The sequence below is a fragment of the Hemiscyllium ocellatum genome, chromosome X (genome assembly GCF_020745735.1).
Source record: "Hemiscyllium ocellatum isolate sHemOce1 chromosome X, sHemOce1.pat.X.cur, whole genome shotgun sequence".
NCBI lineage: Eukaryota > Metazoa > Chordata > Chondrichthyes > Orectolobiformes > Hemiscylliidae > Hemiscyllium > Hemiscyllium ocellatum.
The window spans coordinates 17,647,231-17,665,028 of NC_083453.1; the positions used below are offsets into that span (position 1 = coordinate 17,647,231).

The following is a 17,798-nucleotide window of genomic DNA, read 5'->3' on the forward strand; positions in this document are numbered from 1 at the left end:
CTCAGGGTGCATGGGGGATTGGCGATGGGGGAGAGGGAGCATGCAACGTTTCACAGCACATTGATTGATCAAAACGGCGAGTTCGTTAATTTCCGGCTGGCAGACTGACACTTCCTTGGAGGCCTGCAGAGGTAGAAGACTCACAAGTGACTCACTAAAGATAGCAACTGGACTCAAAGGTTCAGACTTTATGCTACTTGAACGGGTCATTGGGAGGCAGAGGAGAGGAGCACAGGTTTAAACAGGAAAAGAGGAACAAAAGGTTGAATGCTGGGCTGCTCTCCTTTTCCCTGTCTTCCTGTGAAATCAGGCCCCAAATTGCATGATCCAGAATGGGTTCAGATTTTTAAATAGATCACCCAGAAATAAATTCCAACCTGGGGTGTCTGCAGCACTACACGGGAGTAGCACAGCACCCAGTCACTGCTGGCCTGGCTGGTGATTCTGCTCCCTCCTGAATGAATCACCAAAAATGGACGCTTTGGTTTTCCTTTGAACCCTTTCGAAAGGATTGGTTCCCCAAATCTATCAATCGACCTTCCAGCAGACATTGTGAGGCAACTCTAGAGCAAGTGAGACTGGCTCAGAGGTAGGGACAGTACCACTGAACTACAACGTTTACAATTGATGCTGGCTGGGGAATAATGGGCGCTGGGAGCTGTCGTCAATTCGCCCATTTCACCAGTTGGTGGAGCCACTAGAACACAATCCCCAGGAAACTGTGTGTCTGAGAAAGAGGAATCTTCCAAACGCCTGTTACACTCTGCTCTTTGTATCCTGTCAGCCTGAACAAGTAGCAAAACAGCTCAGTACTCCCAACTTTGTCAGCAAGGCTCACATTCAACTTCAATTCATACTGTCAACATCAGAAAACCGCTCAAACAGACAACTTTTTAAGCAATAAAGACACATTTGTCGCGAAAAGGCAGCCTCTGGTTGGGCGGATCAACTTGTAAATGTTCAAAGCGGGCGGAGCTGGAGGGATGCCCAGAGTCTCTGAGGGTTGGAGGGAGCCCAGACAGGGAGAGGAAAAGTGGGTATTGTCCACAAGGAGTGCTATAACATGGAGAGGAGTGCGAGCCCCCCTTGGATCTGGGGGGTCCCGGGCATTGAGTGAACAGGGACTGTTGGATGTGGGCAATGAGGGGGGCGGGGGGAGAATGGGTGACCGTTCAGGAGGGGACTGGGCTAGCAGCACACACTGCCGAGTTGAGGAAAGGCCTGAGACAGCTGATGACAGAGAGTGGGCGTCGTGTCTGGGAGGAGAGAGGGGGGGGGGGGGGTGGGCTGGGCTCCGCAAACGGACCCGTTCCTCCTCCCCATCCCCCTTCCCAGCCCCCGGGGGCACAGGGTGGCGGCTTGTTCCTTCCCTCTGTCGGCTGCTTCATTCAGGGCGGCTCCTTGTCAGCTGCCAGTCCCTTGGCCAGCCCCCTCACACATCCCACTGGGACATATAAGCAGCCGGGACAGCCCTTAGCTCCACCGAGCCGTTCAGTTTCGGAGTGTGCTCTCTCTCTCTCTCTCTGTCTCTGAGTGTGGGTCTGTCCACCCCCTGAACAACCTCGAAATGTCAAAGTCCATCATCACCACCACCACCACCAGCAGCAAAAGGAGCGGAGGGATAAGAACTGGAGGGAGCATGTATGGATCCGGGATGTCCTCCGGCCTCAATCGGTTGGGAAGCGGAGGGAGTTTTCAGACTTCCAGGCGTGCCCAAAGTGTGGTCCTGGGACCAACCCAGAGATTGTCAACCTCCCGATTCTCCACTGGCTCTCGGATGTCCAATATCGGATATAGCGGTGCTTTGGGCAGCGGCAGAATCAGTGCAATAGGAGGGGGCTCCAGCAGGATGGGCCTCGGGGGAATGGGGATTAGTTCCCAGGGACTGATCCAGAGAACCGCTGCCCTGGACCTGAACGCGCCTTTACCCCAAATCGACACCACTCAGAACATTGTCCGCTTGCAGGAGAGCCAGCAGCTCCAGGGACTCAACAACCAATTCGTTGATTTCCTTACCAAGGTAATGCTCAGTGGGGTCCAGGCGGGTGGGTTTCTAACCTGGGGGCTCTCTGTGGGGGGTCTTTCCTCTCTTGTCTTCAATGTCTCTCCATCTCACCCCCCCGCCAGGTTCGGCATTTGGAACAGGTCAATACTCAGCTGAGTATCAAACTGAAACTTCTGCAGGATCAAGGCGAATACAAATCCAACATCGAGAGTATGTTTCAGTCCTACATTGACAATCTCAAGAACCAACTGGACACACTTCGCAAAGAGAAGGAGAGGTTCGATGCCGAACTGCTCCAAATGCAAGGGCTGGTCGAGGATTACAAGAGCAGGTGAGTGAGCTGCTGCCGAACTTGGTCCCGGATCGGTTCGGAGGCGGGTTCCTGTCGGAACCAAACCAAATGCCAGCTGCAGAATGAGCTCCCTGTGCCAAACAGACACAATGTGGGCTGGGGGAACGGGCTGCAGAGTTGTTCTGTCGGTGCTACTGAACTGCACACGGCCGGGCTGTTTGTCATCTGGGAAACCCCGGCAGCGGGACTGATCCGGCTCAGAACATGGTTTGACAGGGGGAAAGGGGGGTCGAGTTGGTGGCGGCATGGGGAGGCGAAGGATAGCGGGGACACAGACAACCAGGGAGTGTGATAGGGACGGGGCAGAAAGACTTGAGCCTCGGTAAAACAATCTCTTTCATTCCAGATACGAAGATGAAATCAACAAGCGCACAGAGATGGAAAATGAGTTTGTCCTGGTCAAGAAGGTGAATGTTACAAAGCCACAGGCTCCACTTCTCCGTTTGTGGGCACCTTTGGTCAGTTTTATCCAAGTCTTTTCTCTCTGTGCCCTTTAGGATGTCGATGACTCGTACATGAGTAAGGTGGAGCTGGAAGCGAAACTGGAAGCTCTGACCGATGAAATTGAATTCCTGCGGAGTATCTATGAAGAGGTAAATATCTGCCTTGTCCCACCAGCACTCCTTTTCCCAATCTTCTCTCCATTCAAGTCTCATGCAATGTAACCCGAATGGTTTCCAATCACCTTCCAATCTTTCTCCCCGTGTCCTTCCCCTCCCCCCGGCCGTCTGTAGGAACTCCGGGAGCTCCAGGCTCAGATCCAGAATACATGTGTCAACGTGCAATTGGAGGGTGGTCCCAGGTTCAATGCGCAGGAGATCTTAGACATGGCCAGGAAACAGTATGAAGCTTGTGCCCAGCAAGGCCGCGAAGATGCGGAAGTTTGGAAACGGACCAAGGTGAAGCTTCCTATTCTTTGGCCCATCTTTCTGACTCGGGCAGGAGCGTGAACTGTGGGACTAACTCGTTGTCAATATCTGTTTGCAGATGCAGGAACTGTCCATGGCGGCTGGACAAAGTGGCGATGATATCAGTGTGCTGAAGTCAGAGATAAGGCAGACAACAGAGCAGATCCGGAGAATGAATGGAGACATTGACAACCTGAAAAAAGAGGTAGGTACAAGTCTAAAATCAATCTGAACATTGAAAAACACCTTTAACCACCTCTCTCTCTCCCTGTCTGTCTCTCTGTCTTCACTCCCTGTCTCACACCATCCAAAAAGCAATCATTCGTTCAGAAGCGATTGAAGGGTCGGCTGAATGCAGTCCATTTCTAACCGCCTTGGGGGGGGTCTCACTGTTGTCTTTCCCGATGGGAATGTGTTGCTGGTCAGTCAGCAATCCACACCGTCCCGCTTTTCCCAAATCATGGGGAGGAGGGCGAGCCTTTTTGTTTTGCCAAAGTCTGGCTCGGAGCACTCGGGCTGAGCCTCAAACACTGAAGGAACTGACCAAATGAATCTTGATGTTCCTCAGCGTGTGAGACTGGAGGAAGCAATCCGGGAAGCGGAGGACCGCGGGGACATGTCTCTGAAAGACTGTAAGCTTCAGATTTCGAAACTGGAAGATGCCATCTGCAAAGCTCAGCATGAACTTTCCGCACAATGCAAGGAATACGAACACCTGATGGGCATCAAGCTGGCACTGGACATTGAGATCAACACCTACATGAAAATACTGGACACAGAGGAGACGAGGTAAGATCAGGGGTACTTGCTAATCGCAGCCATCACATGGAGTCCTGTGCAGGCAAATTCCAGTCTGCACTTGCAGTTGACTGGGAACTCTGATCCCTGAGAATGGAATGAGATGGAATGCAGGCAGTGTGAAGGTGATGGTGGTTGTACAGTCAGTGACTGACCTTCAGGTCCCACTGAAAGGTCAGGACCCCCACTCCTCACCCTCCAATTACTTGCTGGCATCTACTCCCTGTGGCAACAGTAACGACTGGGCACTTTGCCCAAGGGCAAGGGGCCTGACTGTGCCCATTCAGAAGTGTAGCCCAGGAGATGTGAGTGTCCCTGGGAGAGGGAGATACCTGAGGAAACAGAGGGAAGTCTGACTGTGATTTCCTGTCATTGCCTGTTATAATCTGAGAATGTTTCCTTTCTCAACAGGATGGCAACTGGGGTAAAGACCCTCAACATCCAGCAAGTACAGAGCCAAGGTAAGAGAATGTCTGTTCTGAGTGAAGGTCGATGATTCTTTCTCCTCAGTATCTGCCCAGCTCCATTCCAATCAGCCATCATCACTCCCCACCTCACAAATCTGATGCTTTCACCATTTGACTTTGTAAAATGGTGCCGAATCTCCACCCTTTGCCATCCTATTTAACATCCCTGATTTACATCACCACACCAGCTTTCAGTGGTTAGGACTTGCTTCTATCAGTCCTCCCTTCTCTGTCTCCTTCTCCACAAACTAGATTTTCCTCCACCTTTTTCTGGTAGATTTCAAGGTGGAAATTGTTTTATTAAGCTCCTGCAAGACATCGTGGGCTATTGTACTACGCTAAAGATATGCTGTGAATTGTAGTCATCTTTTATGTTGCAATTGTTCGTTTAAATTGGAACACCCAGATAATACGACAAGTTTATTTTGACTCTGCCCCCTTTTCCAGGCGGGATGCAGCAAAGCATGGGCTTGGGAAGTGGATCGTCTGCCTTTCAGACCTCGCTGAGTTTAGGTATGAGTGACAGACCGATGTCGAGTGGACAAACTTCATATCAAGTGACGAGCACAGGACTGAGTCAACAAGGGTTCATTTAAAACCAACAGTCTCTCGAAGCAGTTCATTGTCAGAGGTTATCCATCCCCGAAGTACTGCATTTAGTGCAGTGGTTCACATGTTTGGATTCACTTCATGTCTGCTGTTCAGAACATCTTAGTGAGCCTGTTCACATTTCATAGTCTTTTGACATGAAGTTGACATTGACATCTTAACCAGTGCACCAAAGAAAGTAAACTTTATAAAGGTTTGGGTTTGTGGGAAAAGCAGTCAAGTAACTCATGCTATCTTTGTTGGTATCTTTAAAATGGTGAAGTAAAGCCAGGCTTTCGCTGTTGAACTCTGTTTCGATATTATGTACAACATTGTATTGGGGATTTACTTTTCCTGTCTGACTCAATAAATGTCTCGTCTGCACACCTGGATTGCTTTTTGAACAGCACATTATTAGGTTCACAAAAAGAACAATTTTCATCCTGAGTTGTGAAATTCAAGAACTATCCATTCCTATACCATTAACTTTCAAGAAATATTACGATATTTAGAAAGATGACACTGTATTTTGTCCATCAACTGACAGCACAAGTACATCATCACTGAAACTATTCAGTCCAACATCACTGAAACCATTGTTATGGACTAGACCCGCTCCCCTCAAAATATTTTAAGAAGGTAGCCTCGACTCAAACTTGTTCTTATTATAACAGTGAATGTAAAACACCTGTTCCAGATGCAATGCGAATTGTCAAACGACTTGATGTTAAGCTGTAGTTAAAATACAATCAAAGAAAGACAAACTGAGAATGACTTAACTTGATTGGAAAACTTAATAGGATAATAGGTCCAGTAACTATTACGCATTAACTGTTCAGGTGTAGCAACATCCCACAAACAGCAAAAAGAAATAAAATCAGATACTGATTCACGCATGCACTTCTGCAACTCAGGAGGAAGAGAAACATTAATGGGAAATTCAGAGAGAGTGGCAGCCAGGAGACATTCACTGAAGCTTCCAACTATGTTCAGAAACCAATAGTTTCCGATATTACTGAAAAAAAATCGAAAACCCAGATATCTGGACCTGTGAGAGTTGGACAAACCTATTCAGGCTTTTCTTCAGAAAACAAAATACCACTCAGTACAAAATCACTGAAACCACTCAGTACACACTCACTGCCACCACAGAACACAATCACTGAAACCACTCAGTACACACTCACTGACACCACAGAACACATTCACTGAAACCACTCAGTACACACTCACTGACACCACTCAGTACACACACACTGAAACCACTCAGTACACACTCACTGACACCACTCAGTACACACTCACTGACACCACTCAGTACACACAGACTGAAACCAGTCAGTACACACTCACTGACACCACTCAGTACACACTCACTGACACCACTCAATACACACACACTGAAACCACTCAGTACACATTCACTGGCACCACTCAGTACACATTCACTGACACCATTCAGTACACACTCACTGGCACCACTCAGTTTACACTCATTGACACCACAGTACACATTCACTGACACCACTCTGTACACACTCACTGACACCACCCAGTACGCATTCACTGGCTCCACCCAGTGCACACTCACTGACACCACAGAACACATTTACTGACACCATGCATTACACACTCACTGAAACCACTCAGTACGCACTCACTGACACCACAGTACACATTCACTGACACCATTCTGTACACACTCACTGACACCATTCTGTACACACTCACTGACACAACTCAGGACACACTCACTGACACCACAGTACACATTCACTGACACCATTCTGTACACACTCACTGACACAACTCAGTACACACTCACTGACACCACAGTACACATTCACTGACACCACCCAGTACACACTCACTGACACCACAGTACACATTCACTGACACGACTCTCTACACACTCACTGAAACCACTCTCTACACACTCACTGACAACACTCAGTACACACTCACTGACACCATTCAGTACACACTCACTGGCTCCACTCAGTTTACACTCATTGACACCACAGTACACATTCACTGACACCACTCTGTACACACTCACTGACACCACTCAGTACGCATTCGCTGGCACCACTCAGTTTACACTCATTGACACCACAGAACACATTCACTGACACCACTCTGTACACACTCACTGACACCACCCAGTACGCATTCACTGGCACTACTCAGTACACACTCACTGGCACCACCCAGTACACACTCACTGACACCACAGAACACATTCACTGACACCATACAGTACACACTCATTGACACCACTCAGTACACACTCACTGACACTACAGTACACATTCACTGACACCACTCTGTACACACTCACTGGCACCATTCACTACACACTCACGAGCACCACCCAGTACACACTTACAGACACCACTTAGTACAATCACTGGCACCACCCAGTACACACTCACTGACACCACTCAGTACACACTCGCTGACACCACTCTGTAGACACTCAGTTGCACCACGCAGTATACACGCATTGACACCACTCAGTACACAATCACTGTCACCACACAGTACGCACTCACAGACACCATGCAGGACACACTCACTGACACCACGCAGTACACAATCATTGACACCACTCTGTACACACTCACTAGCACCACACAGTACACACTCACTGGCACCACTCCGTACACACTCATTGACACCAGAGTACACCTTCACTGACACCACACTGTACACACTCACTGACACCACTCAGTACAAACTCACTTACACCACAGTGCACATTCACTGACACCACTCAGTACACATTCGCTGGCACCTCCCAGTACACACTCACTGGCACCATGCATTACACACACATTGACACTACTCAGTACACACTCACTGACCCCACACAGTACACAATCACTGACACCATTCAGTACACACTTACTGACACCACTTAGTACACATTCACTGGCACCACCCAGTACACACTCACTGGCACCACCCAGTACACACTCACTGACACCAGGCAGTACACAATTACTGACACCACAGTACACACTCACTGACACCACAGTACACACTCACTGGCACCACTCTGTAGACACTCAGTTGCATCACACAGTACACACTCATTGACACCACTCAGTACATACTCACTGGCACCACTCTGTAGACACTCACTGACACCACTCAGTACACAATCACTGACACCACTCTGTAGACATTCAGTGGCACCACGCAGTACACACTCATTGACACCACACAGTACACACTCACTGACACCACACAGTACACACTCACTGACACCACTCTGTAGACATTCAGTGGCACCACGCAGTACACACTCATTGACACCACACAGTACACACTCACTGACACCACACAGTACACACTCACTGACACCACAGTACACAATCACTGACACCACAGTGCACATTCACTGACACCACAGTACGCACATTCACTGACGCCACTCAGTACACATTCGCTGGCACCACCCGGTACACACTCACTGGCACCATGCATTACACACACATTGACACTATTCAGTACACACTCACTGACACAATTCTGTATACAATCACTGACACCACACAATACACACTCACTGACCCCACGCAGTACACAATCACTGACACCACTCAGTACACAATCACTGACACCACTTAGTACACACTTACTGACACCACTTAGAACAGATTCACTGGCACCACCCAGTACAAACTCACTGACACTACTCAGTACACAATCACTGACACCACACAGTACACACTCACTGACACCACTCTGTAGACACTCAGTGGCACCACGCAGTACACACTCATTGACACCACACAGTACACACTCACTGACACCACACAGTACACACTCACTGACACCACTCTGTAGACATTCACTGGCACCACGCAGTACACACTCATTGACACCACTCAGTACACACTCACTGGCACCATGCATTACACACACATTGACACTATTCAGTACACACTCACTGACACCATTCTGTACACAATCACTGACAGTACACAATACACATTCACTGACCCCACGCAGTACACAATCACTGACACCATGCAGTACATGCTCATTGACACCACGCAGTACACATTCACTGGCACCACCCAGTACACACTCACTGACACCACGCAGTACACAATCACTGACACCACGCAGTACACACTTACTGACACCACTCAGTACACATTCGCTGGCACCACCCAGCACACACTCACTGGCACCATGCATTACACACACATTGACACTATTCAGTACACACTCACTGACACCATTCTGTATACAATCACTGACAGTACACAATACACATTCACTGACCCCACGCAGTACACAATCACTGACACCACGCAGTACATGCTCACTGACACCACTCAATACACACTCACTGGCACCACTCAGTACACAATCACTGGCACCACCCAGTACACACTCACTGGCACCACCCAGTACACACTCACTGACACCACTCAATACACACTCACTGGCACCACTCAGTACACAATCACTGGCACCACTCAGTACACAATCACTTGCACCACTCAGTACACAATCAATGATGCCACTTAGTACGCACTCACTGACGGTACTTAATTTATGATTATTGTAAATACTTGAGCATCAATTAGCTCAGTCGATTGGGCACTTAGTTTGTGACGCGGACTGATGTCAACAACACACATCGACTACTCGCACTGGCTGCAGTTCCCATGAAGATGCTGTCTTCTCAAGCCTTGCCTGGGGCTTGGTGACCCTGTGGTTAAGCTGACAACCAGCTTTTTCTCTGATGAATCGGGGAGGAGGGAGGAGGGGCTATGACGTTTCCATGGTACTGTTACCATGTGAAATGTGCGACCAGGAGGAAAGGCAAAATGGCAGATCAGGACCATGTCCCAGACATGTTCTCGATCAAATCTCTGATGCTGATGGGTTCCACTGTAGATAGGTCCCCTCCATCCCAACTGTGTAAACCTGGACTGCAGTGAGACCTAGTTTGAGGGGAAGAATGTAGAATACCTTTTGAGTGCACATTGGGTCAGATTTGAAATTACATATTCAATGTTTACAATTCTCTGTTGGTGCGAGTCTCTGTCTATTGCAAATTCTTCTGCACTCTTTAAAGTTTAATAACATCCTTTCTATAGCAAGGTGACCAAACCTGAACATAATACTCCAAGTGTGTCCTCGCCAACGTCCTGTACAACTGCAACTTAACCTCCTGACTTCTACACTCAAAGCCATGTCTGATGAAGGCCAGTGTACCAAAGACCTTCTTCACTGACCTATCTGCCTGTGACTCTAAAGAGGATTGATAGACCGGTGGATGTGATCTCTATGTACTCCAGTACGGCGCTTGATAAGGTTCCCCATGGGAGACTGGTCAGCAAGGTTAGATCTCATGGAATACAGGGAGAACGAGCCATTTGGATACAGAACTGGCTCAAAGGTAGTAGACAGAGGGTGGTGGTGGAGGGTTGCTTTGCAGACTGGAGCCTGTGACCAGAGGAGTGCCACAAGATCAGTGCTGGGTCCACTACATTTTGTCATTTATATCGATGATTTGGATGTTAACACTGGTGTTATAGTTAGTAAGTTTGCAGATGACACCAAAATTGGAGGTGCAGTGGACAGTGAAGTAGGTTATCTCAGAGCACAATGGGATCTTGATCAGATGGGCCAATGGGCTGAAGAGTGGCAGATGGAGTTTAATTCAGATAAATGTGAAGTGTTGCATTTTGGAAAGCCAATCATATCAGGACTTATACACTTAATGGTAAGGTCCTGGGGAGAGTAGCTGAGCAAAGAGACCTTGGAGTACAGGTTCATTGCTCCATGAAATTAGAGTCACAGATAGATAGGATAGTGAAGAAGGCATTTGGTGTGCCTTCCTTTATTGGTCAGAGTATTGAGTACAGGAGTTGGGAGGTCATGTTGCAGCTGCGCAGGACTGTGGTTCGGCCACTGTTGGAATACTGTGTCCAATTCTGGTCTCCTCCTATCGGAAAGATGTTGTGAAACTTGAACGGGTTCAGAAAAGAAGGATGTTGCCAGGGTTGGAGAGTTTGAGCTGTAGGGAGAGGCTGAACAGGCAGAGGCAGCTTTTTCATGCAGAGGGTTGTGCGTGTATGGAACGAGCTGCCAGAGGAAGTGGTCGAGGCTGGTATAATTCCAGCATTGAAAAAGGTATCTGGATGGGTATATGAATAGGAAGGGTTCAGAGGGATATGGGCCAAGTGCTGGCAAATGGGCCCATTTGAGGTTGGGATATCTGGCCGGCATGGCCGAGTTGGACCGAAGAGTCTGTTTCCGTGCTGTACATCTCTATGAGTCTATGTCTCCACTTTCAGAGAACCATGCACCGGAACTCCAAGGTCCCTCTGTTCCACTACACTCCTTAAGGCCCCAGCATTCAACACGAAACTCCTACCTTGATCTGACTTTCCAAGATGCAAGACTCACACTTCCCTCCAATAACCTCAGCCCACTTCCCCAGCTGATCAAGGTCCTGTTGCAGTTTCTGATAACCTTCCTCAGTGTCCACCATCCCGCCTATTTTAGTCTCATCTGCAAAATTGTACTTCTTGCATTTAAAAAGATGTGAGCAAAATACTCACCAATGAATCACTTCCCCAGGTCACTGCAATGTCCCTTTTTATTTTCCTCAGGGTGCATGGGGGATTGGCGATGGGGGAGAGGGAGCATGCAACGTTTCACAGCACATTGATTGATCAAAACGGCGAGTTCGTTAATTTCCGGCTGGCAGACTGACACTTCCTTGGAGGCCTGCAGAGGTAGAAGACTCACAAGTGACTCACTAAAGATAGCAACTGGACTCAAAGGTTCAGACTTTATGCTACTTGAACGGGTCATTGGGAGGCAGAGGAGAGGAGCACAGGTTTAAACAGGAAAAGAGGAACAAAAGGTTGAATGCTGGGCTGCTCTCCTTTTCCCTGTCTTCCTGTGAAATCAGGCCCCAAATTGCATGATCCAGAATGGGTTCAGATTTTTAAATAGATCACCCAGAAATAAATTCCAACCTGGGGTGTCTGCAGCACTACACGGGAGTAGCACAGCACCCAGTCACTGCTGGCCTGGCTGGTGATTCTGCTCCCTCCTGAATGAATCACCAAAAATGGACGCTTTGGTTTTCCTTTGAACCCTTTCGAAAGGATTGGTTCCCCAAATCTATCAATCGACCTTCCAGCAGACATTGTGAGGCAACTCTAGAGCAAGTGAGACTGGCTCAGAGGTAGGGACAGTACCACTGAACTACAACGTTTACAATTGATGCTGGCTGGGGAATAATGGGCGCTGGGAGCTGTCGTCAATTCGCCCATTTCACCAGTTGGTGGAGCCACTAGAACACAATCCCCAGGAAACTGTGTGTCTGAGAAAGAGGAATCTTCCAAACGCCTGTTACACTCTGCTCTTTGTATCCTGTCAGCCTGAACAAGTAGCAAAACAGCTCAGTACTCCCAACTTTGTCAGCAAGGCTCACATTCAACTTCAATTCATACTGTCAACATCAGAAAACCGCTCAAACAGACAACTTTTTAAGCAATAAAGACACATTTGTCGCTAAAAGGCAGCCTCTGGTTGGGCGGATCAACTTGTAAATGTTCAAAGCGGGCGGAGCTGGAGGGATGCCCAGAGTCTCTGAGGGTTGGAGGGAGCCCAGACAGGGAGAGGAAAAGTGGGTATTGTCCACAAGGAGTGCTATAACATGGAGAGGAGTGCGAGCCCCCCTTGGATCTGGGGGGTCCCGGGCATTGAGTGAACAGGGACTGTTGGATGTGGGCAATGAGGGGGGCGGGGGGAGAATGGGTGACCGTTCAGGAGGGGACTGGGCTAGCAGCACACACTGCCGAGTTGAGGAAAGGCCTGAGACAGCTGATGACAGAGAGTGGGCGTCGTGTCTGGGAGGAGAGGGGGGGGGGGTGGGCTGGGCTCCGCAAACGGACCCGTTCCTCCTCCCCATCCCCCTTCCCAGCCCCCGGGGGCACAGGGTGGCGGCTTGTTCCTTCCCTCTGTCGGCTGCTTCATTCAGGGCGGCTCCTTGTCAGCTGCCAGTCCCTTGGCCAGCCCCCTCACACATCCCACTGGGACATATAAGCAGCCGGGACAGCCCTTAGCTCCACCGAGCCGTTCAGTTTCGGAGTGTGCTCTCTCTCTCTCTCTCTGTCTCTGAGTGTGGGTCTGTCCACCCCCTGAACAACCTCGAAATGTCAAAGTCCATCATCACCACCACCACCACCAGCAGCAAAAGGAGCGGAGGGATAAGAACTGGAGGGAGCATGTATGGATCCGGGATGTCCTCCGGCCTCAATCGGTTGGGAAGCGGAGGGAGTTTTCAGACTTCCAGGCGTGCCCAAAGTGTGGTCCTGGGACCAACCCAGAGATTGTCAACCTCCCGATTCTCCACTGGCTCTCGGATGTCCAATATCGGATATAGCGGTGCTTTGGGCGGCGGCAGAATCAGTGCAATAGGAGGGGGCTCCAGCAGGATGGGCCTCGGGGGAATGGGGATTAGTTCCCAGGGACTGATCCAGAGAACCGCTGCCCTGGACCTGAACGCGCCTTTACCCCAAATCGACACCACTCAGAACATTGTCCGCTTGCAGGAGAGCCAGCAGCTCCAGGGACTCAACAACCAATTCGTTGATTTCCTTACCAAGGTAATGCTCAGTGGGGTCCAGGCGGGTGGGTTTCTAACCTGGGGGCTCTCTGTGGGGGGTCTTTCCTCTCTTGTCTTCACTGTCTCTCCATCTCACCCCCCCGCCAGGTTCGGCATTTGGAACAGGTCAATACTCAGCTGAGTATCAAACTGAAACTTCTGCAGGATCAAGGCGAATACAAATCCAACATCGAGAGTATGTTTCAGTCCTACATTGACAATCTCAAGAACCAACTGGACACACTTCGCAAAGAGAAGGAGAGGTTCGATGCCGAACTGCTCCAAATGCAAGGGCTGGTCGAGGATTACAAGAGCAGGTGAGTGAGCTGCTGCCGAACTTGGTCCCGGATCGGTTCGGAGGCGGGTTCCTGTCGGAACCAAACCAAATGCCAGCTGCAGAATGAGCTCCCTGTGCCAAACAGACACAATGTGGGCTGGGGGAACGGGCTGCAGAGTTGTTCTGCCGGTGCTACTGAACTGCACACGGCCGGGCTGTTTGTCATCTGGGAAACCCCGGCAGCGGGACTGATCCGGCTCAGAACATGGTTTGACAGGGGGAAAGGGGGGTCGAGTTGGTGGCGGCATGGGGAGGCGAAGGATAGCGGGGACACAGACAACCAGGGAGTGTGATAGGGACGGGGCAGAAAGACTTGAGCCTCGGTAAAACAATCTCTTTCATTCCAGATACGAAGATGAAATCAACAAGCGCACAGAGATGGAAAATGAGTTTGTCCTGGTCAAGAAGGTGAATGTTACAAAGCCACAGGCTCCACTTCTCCGTTTGTGGGCACCTTTGGTCAGTTTTATCCAAGTCTTTTCTCTCTGTGCCCTTTAGGATGTCGATGACTCGTACATGAGTAAGGTGGAGCTGGAAGCGAAACTGGAAGCTCTGACCGATGAAATTGAATTCCTGCGGAGTATCTATGAAGAGGTAAATATCTGCCTTGTCCCACCAGCACTCCTTTTCCCAATCTTCTCTCCATTCAAGTCTCATGCAATGTAACCCGAATGGTTTCCAATCACCTTCCAATCTTTCTCCCCGTGTCCTTCCCCTCCCCCCGGCCGTCTGTAGGAACTCCGGGAGCTCCAGGCTCAGATCCAGAATACATGTGTCAACGTGCAATTGGAGGGTGGTCCCAGGTTCAATGCGCAGGAGATCTTAGACATGGCCAGGAAACAGTATGAAGCTTGTGCCCAGCAAGGCCGCGAAGATGCGGAAGTTTGGAAACGGACCAAGGTGAAGCTTCCTATTCTTTGGCCCATCTTTCTGACTCGGGCAGGAGCGTGAACTGTGGGACTAACTCGTTGTCAATATCTGTTTGCAGATGCAGGAACTGTCCATGGCGGCTGGACAAAGTGGCGATGATATCAGTGTGCTGAAGTCAGAGATAAGGCAGACAACAGAGCAGATCCGGAGAATGAATGGAGACATTGACAACCTGAAAAAAGAGGTAGGTACAAGTCTAAAATCAATCTGAACATTGAAAAACACCTTTAACCACCTCTCTCTCTCCCTGTCTGTCTCTCTGTCTTCACTCCCTGTCTCACACCATCCAAAAAGCAATCATTCGTTCAGAAGCGATTGAAGGGTCGGCTGAATGCAGTCCATTTCTAACCGCCTTGGGGGGGGTCTCACTGTTGTCTTTCCCGATGGGAATGTGTTGCTGGTCAGTCAGCAATCCACACCGTCCCGCTTTTCCCAAATCATGGGGAGGAGGGCGAGCCTTTTTGTTTTGCCAAAGTCTGGCTCGGAGCACTCGGGCTGAGCCTCAAACACTGAAGGAACTGACCAAATGAATCTTGATGTTCCTCAGCGTGTGAGACTGGAGGAAGCAATCCGGGAAGCGGAGGACCGCGGGGACATGTCTCTGAAAGACTGTAAGCTTCAGATTTCGAAACTGGAAGATGCCATCTGCAAAGCTCAGCATGAACTTTCCGCACAATGCAAGGAATACGAACACCTGATGGGCATCAAGCTGGCACTGGACATTGAGATCAACACCTACATGAAAATACTGGACACAGAGGAGACGAGGTAAGATCAGGGGTACTTGCTAATCGCAGCCATCACATGGAGTCCTGTGCAGGCAAATTCCAGTCTGCACTTGCAGTTGACTGGGAACTCTGATCCCTGAGAATGGAATGAGATGGAATGCAGGCAGTGTGAAGGTGATGGTGGTTGTACAGTCAGTGACTGACCTTCAGGTCCCACTGAAAGGTCAGGACCCCCACTCCTCACCCTCCAATTACTTGCTGGCATCTACTCCCTGTGGCAACAGTAACGACTGGGCACTTTGCCCAAGGGCAAGGGGCCTGACTGTGCCCATTCAGAAGTGTAGCCCAGGAGATGTGAGTGTCCCTGGGAGAGGGAGATACCTGAGGAAACAGAGGGAAGTCTGACTGTGATTTCCTGTCATTGCCTGTTATAATCTGAGAATGTTTCCTTTCTCAACAGGATGGCAACTGGGGTAAAGACCCTCAACATCCAGCAAGTACAGAGCCAAGGTAAGAGAATGTCTGTTCTGAGTGAAGGTCGATGATTCTTTCTCCTCAGTATCTGCCCAGCTCCATTCCAATCAGCCATCATCACTCCCCACCTCACAAATCTGATGCTTTCACCATTTGACTTTGTAAAATGGTGCCGAATCTCCACCCTTTGCCATCCTATTTAACATCCCTGATTTACATCACCACACCAGCTTTCAGTGGTTAGGACTTGCTTCTATCAGTCCTCCCTTCTCTGTCTCCTTCTCCACAAACTAGATTTTCCTCCACCTTTTTCTGGTAGATTTCAAGGTGGAAATTGTTTTATTAAGCTCCTGCAAGACATCGTGGGCTATTGTACTACGCTAAAGATATGCTGTGAATTGTAGTCATCTTTTATGTTGCAATTGTTCGTTTAAATTGGAACACCCAGATAATACGACAAGTTTATTTTGACTCTGCCCCCTTTTCCAGGCGGGATGCAGCAAAGCATGGGCTTGGGAAGTGGATCGTCTGCCTTTCAGACCTCGCTGAGTTTAGGTATGAGTGACAGACCGATGTCGAGTGGACAAACTTCATATCAAGTGACGAGCACAGGACTGAGTCAACAAGGGTTCATTTAAAACCAACAGTCTCTCGAAGCAGTTCATTGTCAGAGGTTATCCATCCCCGAAGTACTGCATTTAGTGCAGTGGTTCACATGTTTGGATTCACTTCATGTCTGCTGTTCAGAACATCTTAGTGAGCCTGTTCACATTTCATAGTCTTTTGACATGAAGTTGACATTGACATCTTAACCAGTGCACCAAAGAAAGTAAACTTTATAAAGGTTTGGGTTTGTGGGAAAAGCAGTCAAGTAACTCATGCTATCTTTGTTGGTATCTTTAAAATGGTGAAGTAAAGCCAGGCTTTCGCTGTTGAACTCTGTTTCGATATTATGTACAACATTGTATTGGGGATTTACTTTTCCTGTCTGACTCAATAAATGTCTCGTCTGCACACCTGGATTGCTTTTTGAACAGCACATTATTAGGTTCACAAAAAGAACAATTTTCATCCTGAGTTGTGAAATTCAAGAACTATCCATTCCTATACCATTAACTTTCAAGAAATATTACGATATTTAGAAAGATGACACTGTATTTTGTCCATCAACTGACAGCACAAGTACATCATCACTGAAACTATTCAGTCCAACATCACTGAAACCATTGTTATGGACTAGACCCGCTCCCCTCAAAATATTTTAAGAAGGTAGCCTCGACTCAAACTTGTTCTTATTATAACAGTGAATGTAAAACACCTGTTCCAGATGCAATGCGAATTGTCAAACGACTTGATGTTAAGCTGTAGTTAAAATACAATCAAAGAAAGACAAACTGAGAATGACTTAACTTGATTGGAAAACTTAATAGGATAATAGGTCCAGTAACTATTACGCATTAACTGTTCAGGTGTAGCAACATCCCACAAACAGCAAAAAGAAATAAAATCAGATACTGATTCACGCATGCACTTCTGCAACTCAGGAGGAAGAGAAACA

General features: G+C 48.7%; 2 protein-coding genes across 2 annotated transcripts; both read left to right on the top strand.

The window, feature by feature from the left end:
- Positions 1-1,465: 1,465 nt before the first annotated feature.
- Positions 1,466-5,502, top strand: LOC132805693 (keratin, type II cytoskeletal 8-like). Its single transcript, XM_060820878.1, has 9 exons — positions 1,466-2,020; positions 2,128-2,336; positions 2,704-2,764; positions 2,855-2,950; positions 3,092-3,256; positions 3,345-3,470; positions 3,834-4,054; positions 4,475-4,524; positions 4,978-5,502. Exons 1-9 carry the CDS (start codon positions 1,568-1,570, stop codon positions 5,124-5,126), a joined length of 1,530 nt encoding a protein of 509 aa, XP_060676861.1. The 5' UTR covers positions 1,466-1,567; the 3' UTR covers positions 5,127-5,502.
- A 7,708-nt stretch (positions 5,503-13,210) lies between these two features.
- Positions 13,211-17,254, top strand: LOC132805686 (keratin, type II cytoskeletal 8-like). Its single transcript, XM_060820869.1, has 9 exons — positions 13,211-13,772; positions 13,880-14,088; positions 14,456-14,516; positions 14,607-14,702; positions 14,844-15,008; positions 15,097-15,222; positions 15,586-15,806; positions 16,227-16,276; positions 16,730-17,254. Exons 1-9 carry the CDS (start codon positions 13,320-13,322, stop codon positions 16,876-16,878), a joined length of 1,530 nt encoding a protein of 509 aa, XP_060676852.1. The 5' UTR covers positions 13,211-13,319; the 3' UTR covers positions 16,879-17,254.
- The last annotated feature ends 544 nt before the right edge of the window (positions 17,255-17,798 follow it).